This window comes from Bufo bufo, chromosome 2, assembly GCF_905171765.1.
Source record: "Bufo bufo chromosome 2, aBufBuf1.1, whole genome shotgun sequence".
NCBI lineage: Eukaryota > Metazoa > Chordata > Amphibia > Anura > Bufonidae > Bufo > Bufo bufo.
In genome coordinates this window covers 785,058,297-785,080,859 of record NC_053390.1, presented here as the reverse complement: position 1 = coordinate 785,080,859, position 22,563 = coordinate 785,058,297, and the positions used below count along the sequence as shown (strand labels likewise).

The 22,563-nt window shown below is 45.4% G+C and overlaps 1 protein-coding gene across 3 annotated transcripts in view; it reads left to right on the top strand.

Annotated features, from left to right (window-relative positions):
• The window catches only part of RGS12 (regulator of G protein signaling 12), a 146,193-nt gene extending 124,318 nt beyond the window's left edge, over window positions 1-21,875 (top strand). For all 3 annotated transcript variants that reach the window (XM_040419172.1, XM_040419173.1, XM_040419174.1), the window contains 3 exons: window positions 135-291; window positions 2,644-3,243; window positions 19,693-21,875. In XM_040419172.1, coding sequence (XP_040275106.1) covers window positions 135-291; window positions 2,644-3,243; window positions 19,693-20,042 — 1,107 coding nt within the window. In that variant the 3' untranslated portion in view covers window positions 20,043-21,875. The remainder of the gene's footprint in view (window positions 1-134; window positions 292-2,643; window positions 3,244-19,692) is intronic.
• Window positions 21,876-22,563: the final 688 nt, after the last annotated feature.

The window sequence follows — 22,563 nt, the reverse complement described above, 5'->3', positions numbered from 1 at the left end:
CAGAAAGCGCCAATCTTCATAAGTCTCCCCCCTATGTGTTCCCTTTTACCATCTTTGTCTGGGGGATAAGTCGAGGATTCTGTTTTATCGCTTGTAACAAGTGTTTGTGATTCCCCTTCCGGACGCTCACTTAGGGAGAAGATCGGCCTCTTGTGAAATCCTCATCCATCCGACTGAAGGGCGAGTACGGCAAAGGAAGCAGCAGGGATGTTCGGCTGCAGAGAAAAGATGAAGCCGTTATGAGGATGGGCAGGAAGAAGCAGCATAAAATTAATCTGGATGAAGCTGAAGGTAAATGGAGAATTTTATGTTAAATTTCCTCTGCTAAACAGAAATGAAAACCGAAAATCAAACTGGTCAGAAGAATTTTCTGTTATTTACCCTTTATGGACCAGGGTCTGTGCTCCAGATATGTAGTCAGGGGTGCACCTAGCCTGTCTGCTGCATGAGGCGAAAATAAAAAAAATGGCGCCCCCCCTCCCGTGTCAATTTTTATTTATTTTCATAGCGCACTTTCTCTTGTTGCTGCAGGAAACGAGCTCAAAAAGAGTCTATGGGCTAATCTTGATTCCGTCTACTACAGAGATGAGAGGGCGATATATCGGCGCTTCTCTTGCCTCGTTGTGAATGTTAGACCCCCACCGATCCAAACCTTTGAAATGTAACTATGACATATCAAAAGTTTAAAAAAAAAAAGTGACTCTTTAAGGGCATCTGCACACCATGTGGGTAATCGCGCGTAAGATCCACACAGATTTATGTGCATTTCTGCACCATATCCGCAATGTAATTATGGATTTTGGTGCGGATTGGATACGGTTCTGCCGCAGATCTTACCCTTCATTGGAAATCCGCATGGCAGGCCGATTTCCGCATGAAAAAGAGAGTGTACGTGAAATGAGTGTAGTCTCGTAATCTTTGCTGGTGCTGTACTACACTGCGGTTTTTCTGCATGGGAATCCACACTGTAAAACCGCACACATTCTGCAAAATGTGCAGGTGGCCTAAAACGGACCACATAAACTGGTTCTGCAGATTGACAACCCACAGCGCAAGTCCGTTTATGCTGTGGGGTATGCTCCACACTGTGTGGATGGGTTTTCCAAAAAATTCGGAGCATTTATGCCGCGTGTGAACATGCTCTAACAGAACCAAACCATACTGTATACAATATACGCACATATATAAAATACGTAAACACATTTACTGTATATACAAGTATTTGCAGTACATACACATACTGTATACACTATATACAGTACATTTACAAACACACAGTCCTGGGGGTTAACCTGGAGCAGGGTAAGGCTTATTGCACACGAACATGTGTGCTCTGTTGGCGTATTGCGGACCGTATTTGCGGATCCGCAGTACATGGGCACCGTTCTGTGGGCATTCCGCATCACGGATGCGGACCCATTCAGTTCAGTGGGTCCGCAAATCCGGAGATGCAGAATGGTGCAGAACGGAAGCACTACAGAGTGCTTCCGTAAGGTTTCGCCCCGCACTTCAGTTCCGCAAAAAGATAGGACATGTTCTATCGTTTTGTGGAACGGCCGGATGGCGCACCCATTAAAGTGAATGGGTCTGCGATCCGCTGCGGTGTTCGTGCATTGCGGCCCGCAGCACGGCTACGGGGCGCACGCGTTCGTGTGCAATAAGCCTAAGCTTGAGAAGATGATCTGTTTTTCAGTGCTTCCTCAGGATCCTCACAGCTTGCAGGCACAGGCAGTGAATTATAGCCTGTGACCCGGCAGGAAGTTCGTGTGGGGTCAGGGGTTATCACTCTACATATTGATGGCCTATCCTCATGATCCCATCGACTGTACGAAGAGGCTTAGGCCTCTTCCTGGGCCATGTGATGTCACGTTCATTGGTCACATAGCCTAGGCGCAGCTCAGCCCCATTCAAGTGAATAGACCTGAGCTGCAATACCAAACACAGCCACTATACGATGTACGGCGCTGTTCTTGGTAAACTGTAAGGAGGTCGTGGCATTCACAAGAGTGCTGCAGATTCCTCAAACAGCTGATCGGCGGGGGTGTCAGACCACCACCAATTTTTTTATATTTTTTATTGATGACCTGTTCTGAGGGTAGGCCGTCAATATGTCAATCCCAGAGAACCCCTTTAAGTTCTGGATTGTTTAAAGCAACTCTCCAGGTTCTTCCTTTATTTGGCTTATTCCTTAAGTAGATGTGTTTCAATCCTCTGGTAATCTTCTTCTGTTTTTCACGGCTGGTTTGGTAATCTGAACGCTCTAGTTGTTCTGTCCTTGCTCCATGCCCTGACTACCTGGTGGGTTTGTGTTTATAGACAGCAGCCAATAAGAACAGGCAGACCTGAAGTGGGGAGGGAAAGAACAGTAGCCTGAACCAATAAGGAGGCAGGGGGCGTGTCTCAGTCTACCTCTGGCTCCCCGTATGCAGTGTAGCTAAGCTGTAGTCTCCGATCACCACTCTGCCCTAATGAAGCAGAGCTAAAAAGCAGCCAAGGAACAAGAACTGGGGAAAGTAACAATCGTCATCTTCTGTAAAAAATAAAATAAAAATAAAATTATGATATGACTTAACAGTAACTTTAACTTGCGTTTTACACAGAAATATTACTGAGTTATCCTTTTTATTTTTTTTCTTGTTGCAGCCTTCTTTGAGCTGATTTCTAAAGCTCAGAGTAACCGGGCGGAAGACCAGAGAGGACTTCTCCGGAAAGAAGACCTGGTACTTCCAGATTTTCTACGTCTGTCTCCACTTGACACAACTTCCTCCAGCCTAACGTCAGGAAACCCCACCAAGAGGAGGCCTGAAAAGAGTAGTAGTCTTGACAAGGGCAATAATGGGTCATCCAGTGTATTTTTAGGTACGCAAAACTGCGGGGACAAATCCAGCAAGTACACCGGACTGGACAAAAGGGACAAACATGACATTGTGCCACCTGCCGGAAGGAAACCATACATTCCTTTTAACGCTCCCGTGTCTCCGATTCCACATCTTCAAGAAAGAAACGCCCCCAACCGAGAGAGACTATCGAGAGACTTGTCCACTGCAAACATCCAGACTGTAGAAGATGACAATGTCGCCGATCTCACCCTAGTGGCCGAAGGCGACATTAGCAGTCCCAATAGCACTTTACTACCATTACCCCCATCTCCACACTGTGATGTCAGTAAGCTCTCCGAAGCCAACTTTTCACCCCCACCGCCATGCTCGGGCACTCATGATAAGTCTGGATATCAGAAATCAGGTATTTCTAGATTTTAGTGGCGTGTGTCTGTTTTTTTTTTTTTTTCCATGATTACAAACTTAAGTCCATCCCTTTCCCCTTTGGTGTAAAATGTATCTTTATTTTATTTGTATTCTTTGCACTTTTACACATTGCAGGATTGCACATAATTTTTTTATCTTTTTTGTTGTTGCTATTTTGACTGCATGTGTCTATTTGTAACACTGTTCCAGCATGGGAAAGGGTTACAGGACCTGTTTACTAGCCAAGTGCCAAGACTCTCGGTCATGGGCCGTAACTTGTATTTATGCCGGTTTATAACGACTGACTTATGGTTGGTGCTGTAAATATTCTGGAACGTGAGTTCTGTTGTCATAACTTATGAGGTTTCGTCACTATATCCTAATATTTATGTAGTGATATTCATGGTTGCCAAGCTGACCTCGCAGAGGCCAGATAACATTGACGTATGTGGGCGCCCCAAGGACTTAAAGGGGAATTCCACTTCAATCAGTCTTACAATATGTCTTTGAGATACTTTAGAAGATAATGTCTTTGGAGGTCCATGAGCTTGGACTCCCATCAATGCCAAGAACAAGTGGTGGGTGGACCTCGCTGGTGCTGATGGGAAATGACCCCATGGAGAAGCCATGGTTAGAGAGCTCCTTCATCCCAACATCACTGGTGGTCCCATATCCATGATTTCCACAAAAGTTATCATAAATATTTTAAATGCAGAATTTCCCCCGATTTTAAGTTGTTTTTTTTGTGGCTTTCATCTAGGACCATTACTACGACTACATTCTGAATTACCATGAACTGAAATAAAGTAATGCCACAAATTTAAAGGGATTGTCCAGCTGGTAAAAATCATATCAAAAAGGGTCAGAATGGAATAAAAAAATAAAATAAAAAAAAAGTGCTGCTCACTTTACTGTTGCTCCTGTTCCCGGCTTCGCTTGCTCCCCGTTCCTAATTCCTGATCATTCATCCAATCGCTGGCCACAATGGTGATCCCTGTATGTTGAGGGAGACTGGAGGTAGAACAGCGGGAACCTGGGAAATGTCAGAGCGGGTGCAATGGGAAATTGGTGAGGGGATTATCACTTTTTTTTTATTTTTATTTTTATTTTAAAAAAATTTATGTTACCAGATGAACAACCCCTTTTAATGATTGTATTCTGATTGGCAATGAATAACCTACATCTCGAAAGCTATTCGAGGGGCCATATTAAAATGAATTTTTTTTTTCTATGACCATTGTTATCTTTAAAAAATATATATAAACTTTTGGAAATTTGTATATATTATTTTTTTATTTAAATTTCATTTTGGTTTTCACAAAATGTAATTTTTTTTTTTTAAAGTTTACATCTCCGACCTTCCTCTATTTCTCAGAATTTTCTGTAAATATACAATGGAAATATCTTCTGCATGTTCCTCTGAGATTCTCCCGGTGTGTAGATATCTGTACAGTTTTTATCGATCCTATTCTGCTTTCATCCTCCTCCTTCCAGCCGAATCTTGCTATGAAGCGTGCCTTTACGAAGCTCCATCTGCCCGCTCCTTCCGTGGTATTATTTTCTGCTGTGACCTCTCGATGATTTTAGATAACGCGCTGTACTAAATCTCCTTAAAGGCATTCTACATTCCTTAATCTTCAAAAATAACTACCATTCATCTTAATATTTACCGGTACTAATGGCTAGCTATTCGTACTAAAATACACTCTGATCGGGGCGGAGATCATTTTATTAAGGGTTCATAATTTACAAAATTATTTTGATTCTTAATTATTTTATTTTTATTATGAAGACAAAGATGGCTGATGATGAATCAAAATATTTCATTTTGAGAAAAATTCTATAGCCTGGATTAGAGGAAGTTAGAGAAATTTTTAAAATCAATTTGGTCTTTTTTTAAATTTATTTTTAACTTGATAGATGGAGGGTACACCTAATATTTTTTATTTTTTATTTTTTAAAAATGTCAGTAATAAATAAAATGACATGACATTTGCAACATTTTTCCCATCTCTTCCTTCGAATCAGAGCTAATTTAGGCTTTGGGACTTACATTTGGAAGCTTATTGCAGATACACAGCCGCTACCCTCATGAATACAGTGGACTCCTAAATAGGAGTCCGCTGTGTTCTGTACTAGGACAAATGGCACAATATTTTTCTTACCTCATTTGAACAAATAATTCAGCAGACCTGTCCCCGAATATGCTTTAAACAGGGCAGCAGAATGTGATAATCTATCCAGATCTGGCATCGGCTTATCTCCCCTGAGAACAAAGGATCGGGCATGTTCTCCCAACAGTTACCATCACTCGCCACGGTGAGCGTGCATGGGAGAATAGCACATGCACACTTGCCATGTCACTGACCATGGGACGCTTGCATGTTCAGGATGAATAGCTGTCAGTTGACGGCCACCAGAAGAGCATTGTCAGCTAGCAAAAGGAGTCTTAAAAATTTGAGACTCCATCCACTTCCAGCTCGGATGAATCAGTTGCTTGGGTTTCTGTTTGGTTGCTAGGGACTGGACTAGGAATGTGTGGTAGTTAGGCCGCAAATACATAGCAACCAGTCTGTCTCCTACAGGTATTCCTAAAGGGTTGCCAACGAGTGTGTCCCTAGCAACAGGTTACTCTGAGCTGAATGTGGATGGTGCAGTAGTAGTGTTTGGTTGCTAGGGACACATTGCTTGGCAACGCCTTCTAAAAATCTGTAGGTGACAGGTTGGTTGCTATGGGTTTACTGCCTAACTACCGCACATTTGTATGAAGGACTGCCAAGCAGTACGGTCCTAGTAATCAAAGAGCAACCTTAGCAACTGATTTACTATGAGTGAAGGAGGAAATAAGGGGTTATATAAAGCTGTCAGTGCTCTTCAGGTGGCTGTCACCTGACAGCCATTCCTCCTGACCAGCCGATGCACATGCATGCTCGCCATGGCTAGTGACAGTAGATATTAGGAGAACAAGTCCGATCCTTTGTCCTCATGAGTAATAAGCCGCTGCCAGAGGATTGGCGGTAGCTTACTCCCCTCGCCCTATTAAAAACATGGGCATGCTCAGCCAAGACAAGCATGCATGTGAATGGGGGAGCCGGAAGGAATAGCAGTCGTATGCCTGCCTGAGAAGCAACCACGGCCAAGCAATTTTTTGAATGTGTTTGCAATTTGGTAATACCAAGGCCAGGCACAAAGTCACCAGAAATTGTCCAGTTGTCAATACATTAAGACGTCATAATTCAGATTCAAGCGCGCCAGCTTACCAGGTGGTAGTGCCAGCTGTCAGAGCGTTTCCCCAGGGTATCCAGGATTCACAACACATGCCTAGTACACCATCCTCTATGGGGCGGGTATAGATGCCAGCGACCTGCGCTGAACCCCCAAATCTGTAGAATTCCTTTAAGGGCAGTCAATGCGTTTGCACTTTAGAAATCCTGAAATGTCCTTGTATATTGCATGTAATCCCGATTTATTGTGTGATCTGTAGCCTGTGCCCATCTCCTCCTGCTTTGTAGAGAACTTGATTGTAGAGATTTTGTGTGCATTTTGTATCAATTCTCTCAAAAATTAATAAACTCCGTCTTCATCTCTAGCTCTCTTTTCTCATTTGTTCTTCCGCTGTCAATTTTTTAAAAGTTTTTATCTAACATTCACTCCCACCCCTGAAATTAAAAAAAAAAATCCTTTTACACATTCACTTCCTGTGCACCATTATAATTTACCTAATTACTTAACATGAGTCCATTTTCCTCAGCCTGATGGGAACGTGATGGAAATCTTCTGCTTGGATAAAGATGTATTCAATGGAATGTCTCCAGGTTAAAAGGGTCCATGAAATAAAGGGCGATTCCGTTAACGTGATTCTAATGTCCATAAAGCATTAAAGAGTTTGTCCGGGCTTTTACTATTGATGACCTCTCCTCAGGATAGGTTGGCAATATCAGATCGGCGGGTTCCGACACCCAGCACCCCCATGATCAACTGTATGAGGAGACGGCGCGCGCGCACAGTGTGCACGTGCCGCCTCTCTTCCTGTCAGCTGCTGCTTTCTGTGGCAAAGACAATAGACATGGCAGCAGCGGACAGGAAGAGAGAAGTGAGACAGCACATTGACCCCCGTCTCCTCGTACAGCTAATCGGCGGAGGTGCCGGGTGTCGGACGACCGCCAATCTGATATTGATGACCTATCCTGAGTATAGGCCATCAGTAGTAAAAGCCTGGACAACCCCTTTAAGCTGTGTTTCATGGAGGAGCCCTTTACAGGGGTTATCCCAGAAACAGCATTAGGCCTCATGCACACGACCGTTGTGTGCACCCGTGGCCGTTGTGCCGTTTTCCGTTTTTTTTCGCGGACCCATTGACTTTCAATGGGTCCGTGGAAAAATCGGAAAATGCACCGTTTTGCAGCCGCATCCGTGATCCGTGTTTCCTGGCTGTGAAAAAAATATGACCTGTCCTATTTTTTTCACGGCCAACGGTTCACGGACCCATTCAAGTCAATGGGTCCGTGAAAGAACACGGATGCACACAAGATTGGCATCCGTGTCCGTGATCCGTGGCCGTAGGTTAGTTTTTATACAGACGGATCCGAAGATCCGTCTGCATAAAGCTTTTTCAAAGCTGAGTTTTCACGAAGTGAAAACTCAGAACCGACAGTATATTCTAACACAGAAGCGTTCCCATGGTGATGGGGACGCTTCTAGTTAGAATACACTACAAGCTGTGTACAAGACTGCCCCCTGCTGCCTGGCAGCACCCGATCTCTTACAGGGGGCCGTGATCAGCACAATTAACCCCTTCAGGTGCGGCACCTGAAAGGGTTAATTGTACTATCATATCCCCCTGCAAGAGATCAGGGCTGCCAGGCAGCAGGGGGCAGACCCTCCCCCCCTCCCCAGTTTGAATATCATTGGTGGCCAGTGCGCCCCCCCCCCCCCCCCCCCTCTATTGTAATAATTCGTTGGTGGCACAGTGTGCGCCCCCCCCCCCTCCCTCCCTCTATTGTAATAATTCGTTGGTGGCACAGTGTGCGCCCCCCCCCCCTTTCTCCCTCTATTGTAATAAATCGTTGGTGGCACAGTGTGCGCCCCCCATTGCCCCCCCCTCCCTCTATAGCATTAACAACATTGGTGGCCAGTGTGCGGCCTCCCATCTCCCCCCCCCATCATTGGTGGCAGCAGAGTTCCGATCGGAGTCCCAGTTTAATCGCTGGGGCTCCGATCGGTAACCATGGCAACCAGGACGCTACTACAGTCCTCGTTGCCATGGTTACTTAGCAATAGTACAATAGTAGAAGATTCATACTTACCTGCTGCTGCGATGTTCGTGTCCGGCCGGGAGCTCCACCTACTGTTAAGTGACAGGTCTGTGCGGCGCATTGCTAAATGAACTGTCACTTACCAGTAGGAGGAGCTCCCGGCCGGACACGAACATCGCAGCTCCCAGGTAAGTATGAATCTTTTACTATTGTACTATTGCTAGTAACCCGCTGCCACCAATGATCGGGGGGGGGGCGCAAGATGGGAGGCCGCACACTGGCCACCAATGTTGTTAATGCTATAGAGGGAGGGGGGCCAATGATTGCCACCAACGATTTATTACAATGGAGGAAGGGGGGGGGGGGGGGCGCACACTGTGCCACCAACGATTTATTACAATGGAGGAAGGGGGGGGCCGCACTGGCCACCAATGATATTCAAACTGGGGAGGGGGGGGGGGGTCTGCCCCCTGCTGCCTGGCAGCCCTGATCTCTTACAGGGGGATATGATAGTACAATTAACCCCTTTCAGGTGCGGCACCTGAGGGGTTAATTGTGCTGATCACGGCCCCCTGTAATAGCAGGGGGCAGTCATGTACACAGTTCGTAGTATATTTTAACTAGAAGCGTCCCCATCACCATGGGAACGCCTCTGTGTTAGAATATACTGTCGGAAATGAGGTTTCACGATCTAACTCATATCAGACAGTATATTCTAACATAGAGGCGTTCCCATGGTGATGGGGACGCTTCAAGTTAAAATATACCATCGGATTGGAGAAAACTCCGATCTGATGGTATAAAAGGGACTCCGGACTTTACATTGAAAGTCAATGGGGACGGATCCGTTTGAAATGGCACCATATTGTGTCAACGTCAAACGGATCCGTCCCCATTGACTTGCATTGTAATTCAGGACGGATCCGTTTGGCTCCGCACGGCCAGGCGGACACCAAAATGACTTTTTTTTTCATGTCCGTGGATCCGCCAAAAATCAAGGAAGACCCACGGACGAAAAAACTGTCACGGATCACGGACCTACGGACCCCGTTTTTGCGGACTGTGAAAAAAAACGTTCGTGTGCATGAGGCCTTAGGCATCTTTCACACGGTCAAGATCTGTGAAAAGTCAAAACCAGGAGTGGGTCCAAAACACAGAAGAGGCACAAATATTTCTATTACACCTTTTTCTCTTTTTCTCACTACTGGTTTTGGCAAATACTTACCGTGTGAACCAGGCCTTACTGTGCAATGAGTGGGGCAATGCAAATCAGGTATTACAATATATTCAGTTTTTCTTGTTTTAATTTACATTACATTTTGCTCTCCGGTGGCGCCACCTGGTCCATCTTCTCCTGCAGTCAGTCGTGGACGATGAAAAAAAAATGGACAGACTGTAAGCTTGTCATGGCCGTTTTGCATCCATGTATCCGTCTATCCGTTTTTAACAGCCGTTTTGAATCATTTGCATCTGTTTTTAATGTCTATAATTTCAGTGGCCTTTTTTTTTTTTTTTTTTTTTAACATCTCAATCCATGCAGTGTCCTCACAGTAAACCTAATGCCCCCTGGACATCACATGGCCCACATAGTGCCCTATAGTATGAATAATGGCCCCAATGACCTTTCTTACCAGCCGAAAGGAATGGGAGAAGCGAAGTGACAACTGCTGTGAGCACATTTCTTGCTCCGAAACGGAGTTGACACTTTTTACACCTATAGGGGTAAGACAAATCTAACTGTACTATCAATAATCAGTATAATACTGCCCTCTATTGGCTTAAAGGGGTTGTCCCATCTCAGACATTGGTGGCATATCGCTAGGATATGCCCCCAATGTCTGATTAGGTGTTGATCCTGCATTTATCTTTAGAACAGAGCCATCAAAGTGAATGAGAGTGGACTGTGCACGTACAGCTGCCACCCATTCATTTCTGTGGGAGTGCCAAAATTAGCTGGGCAGCGCGCTCGGCTGTTTTCGGCAGTCCAATAGAAATTAATGGAGGGTGGCGGCCCACTTTCTTTCACTTTGCGGTCTCCATTCTAGAGATAGGTGCTGGTTCCACCTTTGGGACTTGCACCTATCAGACATTGGGGGCATAGCTTAGTGATAGGCACCCAAAGTATGAGATGACACAACCCCTTTAAAGGGATAGTACAGGATTAGAAAAACAAGGCAGCATTTTTACAAAAACTGTCTTACTCCTGTCCATAGGTTGCATGTGTGTTATTTCACCGCCCTCTATTGAAATTAATATAGCCAGCCTGCAATACCTGTAGACAGGTGTGGCTTCATTTTTGAAAGGAAACTACCTTGTTTTTCATTGTAGCAGAGGAAATACTTTAAAAAAAATTCCGTTATTTGTGCATGGCGAGACAGCGAGTCGGTGAACTGCTCCTGGAGAGTTTTCTCCAGATCCACAAAGAAAGGTTACACATCAGTCCATGTGGCCTTCTTCCTCTGGGACACTCTCTTGCAGACGTCAGGCCAAGTTACCAGCCTTTGACTACTACAGAGTTGCAGGCGGGATCTCACAATTGCTGGTGCCACCTACTAGCTCTTTTTAATTAAGAATCCCCATGGAAAATGCTTGCTTTTGCCATGATGGAGTACTGCTAGCACATGCCATCACTTCATCATTGGTAGTGACATCCTGGTGTAGTGCTACGTCACCTTCTAGGGTTTCCTTGTACAGTGGTGCTCCTGGCCACCCAGCTGTGCATGATCCCAGAGTTCAGATTCCTCCATTGAAGAAGTAATGCCAAATCTTAGCAATAGGGATGAGCGAATTGACTTTGGATGGTACATCCAAAGTTGATTTGCTAAAAACGTTGTTGTAATACTTTGCGGAGTTCCCGCTCCGTACAGTATAAGAATGTATTGGCTCCATTGAGCCGAAGTTATTAATTACTGTAAAAAAAAAACTTGTAACTGAACTTTGGTTCGGTTCTGAGTGGTACCTTGGAATGAAACCAGAGTTCGGTTCCAAAGTTTTTACAGTAATAATTAACTCCCGAAGTTATTACATGAAGTCTCGCAAGGTAATAACTTCAGCTCATCGGAGCCAACACATTCTAATACTGTACAGAGCGGGAACTCCGTACAGTATTACAACAAAGTTTTTAGCGAATCGACTTCAGATGTACCATCCAAAGTCGATTCGCTCATCTCTACTTATATTGCAATCTCTAGCAATATAGGTATTTATTTTATTACTTTACAATATGGAATTTTTTTTTGCAAGGGGTTTTTCAGTACTACAGTATTGACGACCTGTCCTCAGGACTAGTGTTGAGCGAACCCAAACTATAAAGTTCGGGTCCGTACTGAACTTTGCGAGTCTGGGGCCCCGAACCTGAACTTTGCTGGAAAAGTTCGAGTTCAGTGTTCGGGCATTTAATAAAGCTTTTGAAAGGCTGCAGGGCAGCCAATCAACAAGCCTTTAAGCTGTGGGCACTTAGAAGCCATCACAGCCATGCCTAGTAATGGCATGGCTATAATTGGCCGGTGCATCATGTGACCCAGCCTCTATACAAGCTGGATCACGTGTAGCACTGCCCATCAGCTCTGAGTAGTGCAGGGACAGGCAGCAAGCAGCTGAAGTGAGGGAGAGAGTTAGGAATCTGGCTATTTGTTTTGTGGGTGCAGTGCACCAGCTTTGCACCCCTGACACAGAAATATAATAAATCTGGCTGTTAATTCTGTGGGTGACCTATAGCAATTTTTGTGGGTGCAATGCACTATCTTTGTATCCCAGACACAGAAATATAATAGTCAATCCATCTGTTAGTTTGATGGGGGGGACATATACCCATATATACATTTTTGGTGTGAGGTACATGTGCACTTTATACGTGACAGGGAAATTAATATAGTTAATCTGTCTGTTAGTTCGGTGGGGGACCTCAAAGAATGAGGAGAGCATCAAATAAGGTACATGGCTGCTGGGGTTGGTGGAGCTCCTGTTGCAGGGAGAGGAAATGAAACACCTTCCTCAGGTGCACATAGGCGACAGGACGTTCAGCGTTCTTTTTTTAGGCCCGAATACCGGTGTACGAATGGTGAGGCCAGAACAAGTAGAGACGTTAGTAGATTGGATGGCTGACAGTGCCTCCAGTTCCTTCACATTGTCTCCCACCCGGTCCCCTGCTGAAAGCGCAGCCTATGGGCATCTGTCTTTCACCTCACCCCCTTTCAAATCAGGCAAGCAGTCTGAGCCCCAAGTCATGCAGCAGTCTCTTCTGCTTTTTGATGACTCTGCTGGCGGGGTTCCTGTGGGCCATCCACCTAGCCCTGCCCCAGAAGTGGAAGAGGAACTGATGCCCAACCACTTATGTTTCAGGATGTGGACATGGGAAGCCCACAGCAGCATATCTCTGATGACGAAACACAGTTGCCAACTGCTGTGGCTTTGTGCCGTGTGCAGACCGGCAAGGGTGAAGAGTGGGTGGAAGATGATGTGGAGGATGATGAGGTCCTAGACCCCACATGGAATCAAGGTCATGCGAGTGACGTGTGCAGTTCGGATGAAGAGGCGGTGGACACACAGAGCCACCACACAGCAGAAGAGGGAGCAGGATGCAAAAGCAGAGTGGCCGTCCCCTAGACAGTATGCTTACTACTACCCACTACACCCAGGGACCGAGCACACCAAAGGCAGCTCCAAGGAGTTCCCTGGTGTAGCAGTTCTTCAGACAATGTGCTGACAACAAGACACGAGTGGTTTGCACGCTGTGCAATTAGAGCCTGAAGCTAGGCATAAATGTTCTAAACCTGAGCACCACCTGCATGACCAGGCATCTAAATGCAAAGCACGAGCTCCAGTGGAGTGTACACATCTGAAAACCACAAAAAAATCTCAGGCTCCTCCTGCTTCCTCTTCTGCTGCGGTCTCAGCCTCTTCCTTCCCCTCTGGAGTAACAGTGGCACATGCCACCCCGCAAACAGAGGATGTGGAAACAACAACACCACCACCCAGCATGTCCACACTGTCCCATGGAAGCGTTCAGCTGTCGATCACCCAAACACTGGAGAGAAAGAGGAAGTACCCCCCTACCCACCTGTGATCCCTGGCCCTGAATGCCAGCATATCAAAATTCCTGGCCTTTGAAATGCTGTCATTCTGTCTGGTGGAGACAGAGACTTTTAAAAACCTTATGGCGGGGTCTGTCCCACAGTACGTGGTTCCCAGCCGCCACTACTTTTCCAGGCGAGCCATCCCTGCCCTGCACAACCAAGTGGTGGACAAAATCAGGTGTGCAACGCCATCTGTGGCAAAGTCCACGTATCTGCTGATACGTGGACCAGTAAGCACGGGAAGGGACGTTATATCTCCCTTACTGCACACTGGGTAAATGCAGTGGCGGCTGGGCCTGAGGCGGATAGCAGTTTGGCGCATTGCAGGACATTTCTCATTGCCGCTTCCTCCTCATCCGGTCAGAGTAACACCTTCACCACCAACTTTTGCACAGCCAGGGGTAAACGACAGCAGGCTGTTTTGAAACTCATCTGTTTGGGGGGGTAAAAACCCCACACCGCGCAGGAGCTGTGGACGGGCATGGAACAACAGACCGATGAGTGGTTGGTGCCAGTGAGCCTCAAGCCTGGCACTGGTGGTGTGCGTTAACGGGCGACATCTCGTAGCAGCTCTGGGGCTAGCCGGTTTGACGCACATCCCTTGCCTAGCACATGTGCTGAATTTGGTGGTGCAGAAGTTCCTGAAAAAATTACCCCGATATGTCAGAGCTGCTGCATAAAGCGCGGGCCGTCTGTCCGCACTTTCGGCGTTTCTCACCCGGCTGCTGCTCGCCTGTTTGCGCTGCAGCGTAACTTCGGCCTTCCCGCTCACCGCCTCATATGCGACATACCCACAAGGTAGAACTCCACCTTGCACATGCTGGAGAGACTGTGCGAGCAGCAGCAGGCGATAGTGGAGTTTCAGCTGCAGCACGCACGGGTCAGTCGCTCTGCGGAACAGCACCACTTCACCACCAACGAGTGGGCCTCCATGTGGGACATGTGTGCTGTGTTGCGCTGTTTTGAGTACTCCACCAACATGGCCAGTGCCGATGACTCAGTACTCAGCGTTACTATCCCACTTCTATGGCAATGATGGAAGAGGATGTGGCACAGGAGGAGGTAAAGGGATAATTTCCACAGTTATCAGGCCAGTCATTCACAAGTGGCTCTGAGAGTGGGTTCCTGCACCAACAGAGGCCAAGTACACAACTGTCCAGCCAGGGCAGAGTTCTGGAGGAGGATGATGATGAACCATATTCACAGCAGGGTGGCACCAAAAGCAGCTTATGGGCATCAATGGAGCGTGGCTAGGTGGGGATACAGAGGACACCTTGTCGTTGCCTCTGGGCAGCCTGGCACACATGAGCGACTACATGCTGCAGTGCCTGCGCAACGACTGCCGAGTTGCCCACCTTCTAACTTGTGCTGATTACTGGGTGGCCACGCTGCTGGATCACCGCTAAAAGTATAACGTTCTGTCCTTTATTCCATCACTGGAGCGTGAGCAGAAGATGCGCGAGTACAAGCGCACGCTGGTAGACGTGCTGATGATGGCATTCCCACCTGACAGCTGGGCTCAGTGGTAGCACAAGGCGAAAGCAGAGTACGAGGAAGAGGTCGCCAACGCACTGGGGCACCGCCAGCACCTCAGAAGGCAGGGTTAGCATGGCCAAAATGTGGAAAAGCTTTGTCAGCACGCCACAACAACCAGCACCACCAGCTGATGTGGAACGTCTTAGCAGGAGGCAGCATTTCGCCAACATGGTGGAGCAGTATGTGTGCACACGCCTACACGTACTGAATGACGGGTCTGCCCCCTTCAACGTCTGGGTCTCCAAATTGGGCACTTGGCCTGAGCTTGCCCTTTACGCCTTGGAGGTGCTGGCCTGCCCTGCAGCCAGTGTATTGTCTGAACGTGTGTTTAGCACGGCAGGGGGCGTCATCACAGACAAGCGCAGCCGCCTGTCCACAGCCAACGTGGACAAGCCCAAGTTCATTAAAATGAACCAGGCATGGATCCCTCAGGACTTGTCTGGCTGAGTAGACCAGCCGCACCCAGCCATTGTTATACTCCAGCACACTTTCTCTTTGCATTCTCTTTTCTGTTTCCCAATGTTTTGGGGTCTTCCCAAATTTATTTTAAAAAAATATACAAATAAAAAATAAATATATAAAGGAAAAAAATGTAATAAAAAAACAACAAAAACAGTGTTGGCTACCTGCTCCTCCACCGCAGCTTCCACCTACACCACCACGTCCACCGCCTCCTCAACCTACTACTCCACTTTGACCTCCGCCTCCTAGTTCAAGATCATTTATTTATTTTTTCTATTCTACGTTATTAAGTCATTTCCCTATCCACATTTGTTTGCAGGCCTATTGTCCTGCTCTTACCCCCATTTGCTTCCTTTTGCGGCCCTCTAGCCCTTACTATGACTATTTTACAGCCATTTTAGCGCACCAAAGTTCAAAGTTGACTTCAATGGGGTTCGGGTTCAGGTCCCGAACCTGAACTTTGACCCGAAGTTCAGCCAAACCCGGTGAACCCAAACATCCATGGGTCTGCTCATTCCTACTCAGGACGTGTCCCACTCCTGGGAACCCTGCCAATCAGATGATTAGATTGCGAGCACTGCATCCTCTTTACTGTTTAAAGGGCATCTGTCAGCAGTTTTGTCCCTACGACACCGGCTGACCTGTTACATGTGCGGTTGGCAGCTGAAGACATCTGTGTTGGTCCCGTGTTCATATGTGCCCGCATTGCTGATAAAATTAGGTTTTAATATATGCAAATGAGCCTCTAGGAGCAACGGGGGCGTTACCATTACACCTAGAGGCTCAGCTCTTTCTACAACTGCTGTGCCCTCTCCACTTTGATTGACAGGGCCAGGCAGTGAAAATTTTAGCATGCCTGATCCTGTCACTCAAAGTACAGAGGTTACAGCAGTTGCAGAGAGAGCAGAGTCTCTAGGTGTAATGGTAACGCCCTCGTTGCTCCCAGAGGCTCATTTGCATATATTAAAACATGATTTTTCTCAGCAGTGCAGACACATATGAACATGGGACCAACACAGATGTCTTCAGCTGCCAAGCGCACATGTAACAGGTCAGCCAGTCATTGGGGTTGTCATTATAAACATTACTGGTTATTTTAAATAGTTTTTTTTTTTATGGCAGAGCAGTATGCCAAAATGCAGAAATGCAAATGTCACACAATCCTTTATATACTACATTGTGTACTTTTTAATTTTACTATAATAATCTATACTAATATAGACACGTGTGCAACATCATTAACATTGCAGATGTATAAACAATATTTTACATTACTAGAGAAGGGGGGAAAAAATCAAAACACTAGTGAATATTCGATCGACCACTTGTTCGTCAGAAGTGCTGTGTAAAATGGAGAGTGAACGCAATTTGCTCGCTATCCATACGGTCACGTACAGTTCAAAATAGCCAGTGGGCGAACATATACTAATTTATTGAATTGAATTAGACAGATCTGCCCACAAGACGATACCACACCTCCAGTATGATGTCTTCACGACGGCGTGACGACTTATTACACGCAGAGGTTTGATCTCGACAGGCAAATTTTTTTTTGGCAAGTTGAAAGATCTGGTTGAACGTTTTAGCGATCGATTGCACAGTGCGAATATCCCTGTTTGGTGAACGACTTTCCGTGCGTTTATTGCTTTGTCTAATACAGCCTTAAGTCAACAGAAACCACAACGCAAGTGTGAACAGAGCCTAAGGTGTATATATCATAAAAATAGTGGGCCCTGTGAAATCGAAAAGTTTCTTGGTGGAGTCTTATTGCAAATAAAACCTATAGAGATCTCTGAAGGGCACATTATCAGACGGCTGATCAGCCACTTCCAAATATTAGCATTATAGTGAGATGAACTATTCATAGAAAACACCTGACGCATTTTATGACTCAGGCAGGAACACGATGCTGATAGTTCGGGCCATTAGACCTGTGGTCTGGCTGGGATTTGCGACCTGTAATATGGAAGCTAATAATGGTTTCCCAAAGCCATTGAGAAGGAGCATCAGGTGGCCCTCATACAAATTAGGTTATTAGCCAACCTCTGATGTCTGCCTCATGTATGGCCTTCAAAACGCCAGGCAAAAACTAAAAAGGTAACTTTTTGGCTGGTTAGCAACCCCCTATTTGACCTCAGGGTTTGGCTTTGTTAGCATCAGAGGTCCTCTGCTGTCCTCCAGTTGGCTGCAGATTATGTCTGCGCCCATGACAACTCAGCACTTCCGTCAAGAGCCACCCAAGATAGGAAATAGGACAACTTCAGATACTGTATTATCAGGACTCCTCAAAATGGATTGAACCAATCGGGTGTAATGGCTATTTGAGTGCAGCGGGAAAACAATTGGTAGATTCTGGATGTAGAAAAAAAATGAACACCCAGTTATGGCGGCCCACCCCCCCCCCCAAAAAAAAAATCATGAATTCAACAATTATTGGTTGTTTGCAAGAACATGACGAAGAAATGGACAATAACCAGGGAACAGATTATCATGCAGTTCAACACCATGTCTTCAGATTCTCCCCTAAACTAAGAGTGAGTTCACACTGCGAGAATTTTTTCACGCAATGGGTTAAAGGGACACTACCGTCAATTTTGCTTTATCAGATATTTACATTGTGTATGTGAATATTCTATATTTTTAATAAAAAAACAGGTGGACAGTTTTTTAGATATAACTTTTTGAAGCCTCGCCGTGTATTATACTTCTTGGCTCTTTCACTTCCTCTTTTGTTTGGACTTTTCACACAGCAAGCTGTCTCACTTAGGCCTCATGCACACGACCGTTGTTGTCTTCCGTGTCCGTTGTTCCGTTTTCCGTGATTTTCTGCGGACCCATTGACAACTCGGATAATGCACCGTTTGTCGTCCGTGATCCGTGTTTCCAGTCCGTCAAAAAAAATATGACCTGTCCTATTTTTTTCACGGACAACGGTTCGCGGACCCAATCAAGTCAACGGGTCCGTGAAAAAACACGGAGGCACACAAGATTGTCATCCGCGTCCGCGTGTCCACGTCCGTTTTTTTTTTTTCCTATCATTTGCAAGGCAAACTTGACTTAGATTTTTTTTCACTTTTCATGTCTGGTGATCCTCCAAAAATCAAGGAAGTCACACGGAAACAAAAATGGAAACGGATCACGGAACAGCTTTTTGCGCACCGCAAAAAAATACTGTCGTGTGCATGAGGCCTTAACTGTCTGTCAGACCATTACTCTGACCAGAGAGAACCCCCCCCCTCCCCAATGTACTGATTCAATTAGAGCATCACACTAATCAATGCAGTGCTCATCAAGAGAATAATAGAGCGGTCATACTGTTATCCTGATTCTACGTACACTAATTTACTAACCGATAACAGTAGAAATTGTCAAACAATGGATTTTCTATATAAGAGGTCTTCATTTTTCATGACTGCTACAGAAGTATATTATTTTGTATTTAATTTTCAATGGCATAGTACTGCCAAAATGAAAAAAAAAAAAGAAAATTACAAAAACTGAAAATTAAAAATTAATTGTTTTCTATGAATATTGGAGATTTATCAACGCCTATACACATGGAAAATTAGTTGAAAAAAGGGGGAAACTGGGTTTGGTGCATTTTAAACGCTATTTGGTTTTATGAAAATGGTGATTTTACACTTCCTCACCACTTTCAGAAAATTGGAGTGGTGTGGGCAGGGCCGTCAGCCCTAGAAGACTTAGGCCTCATCCACTTTTCCGTGTGGTCCGCATCACGGATTAAAGTAGTGCATGTCTCAGTGATTTTTTTACTGACCCATGGTCGGTAAAAAATACTGAAATGTGAACAGACACATTTAAATCAATAGGTACCTGTGCTGTCCGTGGAAAATGCGGACAGCACATGTCCTTGAAAAACCGAAATGGCCTTATGGGTACAGATACACAGGGACATGCGCTTGAAGCACTGAGTAAAAAGTTTCTTGAATTTGGTATTCAAACTTACCTCCATAGATAATTCTGTCTAGAATCATAGCTAAGGCTCATTCAGAAGGCCGTAGTGTATGAAATTACTTTCCTGGAGGAAACGAAAAAAATAATGAAGAACGTGTGTGTACTGAAGGGAATCCTCACAGTTTTCATTTTTTCTCATCTTAGGTAACAGGGACAGAAAGAAAAAGCTGTCTCGAAGCACAGAGAGTTTTTGGGAGTGGGACCACACTCCAGATTTGAAAGACAAAGCCACTAGTAGACGCAACAGTTCGGCTCATCGTTCACAAGCCGGTAGAGTCATCAACGTGGATGGAGTCAAACAGACACCAAGAAAGCAAGACTCCGGGGAAGACACAGGAAACCTGAGCTTTGAGGGATACATTTCTGAACTGAGAGCTTGCAAGGGACGAACAAGGACGGGGGTGTGCAGGACATCTGACCTACCATCAATGGTCACTGCTAAGAGTGAAAGAAGCAAAGACTCAGACAAAAAATATAAAGCTACTTTTGTGTAAATAGGGCACAAGTGGCAATCCCGGGGTCAATGGTAGTATACAACTGGTGAAGAACCAGGGGTGTAGCTAGCAGATAGCAGTCACACCTGGGTCCAGTGCCTGAGGGGTCCAAAGGCTTTATAAGCATACATTGGTATTGTAAATGCCACATATTTTGTAGTCCCATAAAATATTTTTCATTGGTTCCTGGAAGCCTTTATTTACTAGAAGACACTGCCACAAGAATGTGAACATCATGTTTTTTCATTTTTTTCCTGATTCGGTTGAGGTCCCCAGATTGAGAACCCTTTCCATTCTCTAAATTATGTATTTTTGTGTTTATTTCACCAATTGTTTTTTGGATGCTTCACATGGTGTATGTAGACTTTGTCCTGCTTATAAAAGGGTGCTATATTTTTCGGCACATGTTCACAGAAGATGGTCACACTCTATTTGTCTACCGCTTTCTCCCTTGTATGGTTATATTGCTGGTTTTTTATTATAGGTCTATATTCATAAACCAGACATAGCGAATGTATGGCCCCAAAACTCTCAATGCACCGCAACTAAGTGAGTCATTTTTGCCATTAAGATGGAGATTTATCATCTTCCTTGCACCAGAAAAGTGGCTTTAAAAAGTCACAAGTGGTGTGTTTGTGACTTTTTAAATGCAACTATTTGAAAGAACGTCGCAAGTGGCTCATTTTATGCTGCCCATGCCACCCAATTTTTGGCCTTCTATTAATTTTTTAAGGGCTGTTTTTGCAACCAATTTGTGGCTGTTAAAATCTGTGGCTGTTTTTTTTTTTTACTCAACCCCCTTAGTATACATAATGCCCCCCCATAGTGCCCCATGGTCATCCAATGTCTCCCCAGTCCCCAACAGTCCCCCAGTATATATAACCGTGCCTACGGTAGTGCCGACAGATCCTTTAAAAGCATAAAACTCACTACTTGCACTCTAGAAGAAGGTGTTCCCTAGTGTGCAAGTGGTGAGGTGAGTATTTTTTTAATTTTAACCCCTGAAAGTCTATTTTATTAAAAAGTGTGCACCCACCTAAACGACGTGAATGGGCCCATTGTTTTAAATGGTGTCTGTCTGGCCTGAAAACGGCCAAAAGTAGGACATGTCCATGGGCAGATTGGCCATATACCCTTTTTTCACAGGTGTTCACTTTCCCTGCAGCGTCATCACAGGTGAAATGAAGGACTGCACAGTTCCTGGCAGGTCCTCCTGAGCGACACTCTCTGAATGAGGGACACTCCTCTATTAATGACTAATATGACTTACAGCCTATAATAAGGACTACGAATAGGATCCAATAGGACAAAGCTGGGGGAAAAAAAATCCTAACTTTCCCTGCAGTCTGAATGTGGCCTAAGGGAAATGATGCTATCCTATCCCCGGTCCCTTCCTCCATCCCCTTCTATGGAATAATTGTCTGCAGTAAAAACCTCTACAGAAGCAGATTTTATGGCGGTGCAGTGGTGCAGCCCTGTGCTGCACTACCGCCACCAACCCTGAATACGTCCTGTGGGATTATTCTGACAATGTACGTTCAAAGCGATGAGCTACTTTTTATGCCTTTATGCTGTGTCTGCATTCTATATGTGACGCTTGGAGGAGATGAATGCACTTTGCCGTCTTGTCACTGTTCATTTTTTTTCGTTGTCATTATGAAAATCGTCTTTTTCATTTCAATTAAAAGCATGAAATCATTTGTCCATGACATTCGTGACGTTGACACCTCGCAGCAGCAGGGGGGGAAAGTCACTTAAATTATTCTGTGCTGTATTTTAGCTGCCGCCGTCGTGTTTGGGACGTTGTTATGATCCTGTTGTAAAAAAAAAAAAAGTGAGGATTGTACGTGAAAAATAAAAGTATTTTTATATGATGTAACTGTTCACTATGGTCTTTTTGAGCCTTGAGATGAGCCATGGTGTAGGTTCACCTGCAGTCCTATGTCAGACTTGTAGGGACAGAATCAGCTCTGCTACATCTTTGGGTCCAGGGTGAAATGGCATGATGTATGAGTATAAGACCTTACCGTGTTTCCGACAGAGGACTCACTTTTGAGATAAGCGGCGCTGCGTCACGGTTATAGGGTTGATTCTAAAGCTGCCCTTACGCGTAAGCTAAAAGTTACCCGAGAAGTCTCATTTACATGGTGTATAGGCAAACAGCTAATCGGGGGGTCCAGGAGTGGATGGCCATCATTATCGTGAAGCTGGAATACCCCTTTAAAACGTATAATAGACAGATACTGTATCTCATACCAGAGGTGGTCACAGACAGCAGAGGGCCCCTGTGCAGACAGTATTTGAGCCGCTTCCTCTCCAATAGCCCCACGTAGACCGTTCCCTCTATGTGACATATATTGCAGTTAATAAGCCCTGCCCATGTGCCAAAACCCACCCAGGAGCATCCATTTATGGGAGGGGCTACAAGCAGCCCCACTGATTTATTGGCCCAGAACCCCCTAAATTTGCTTTGATTGTCTCTGAAAATTAGGGAAAGTCCATGCAAATTGATGCTGCTTTG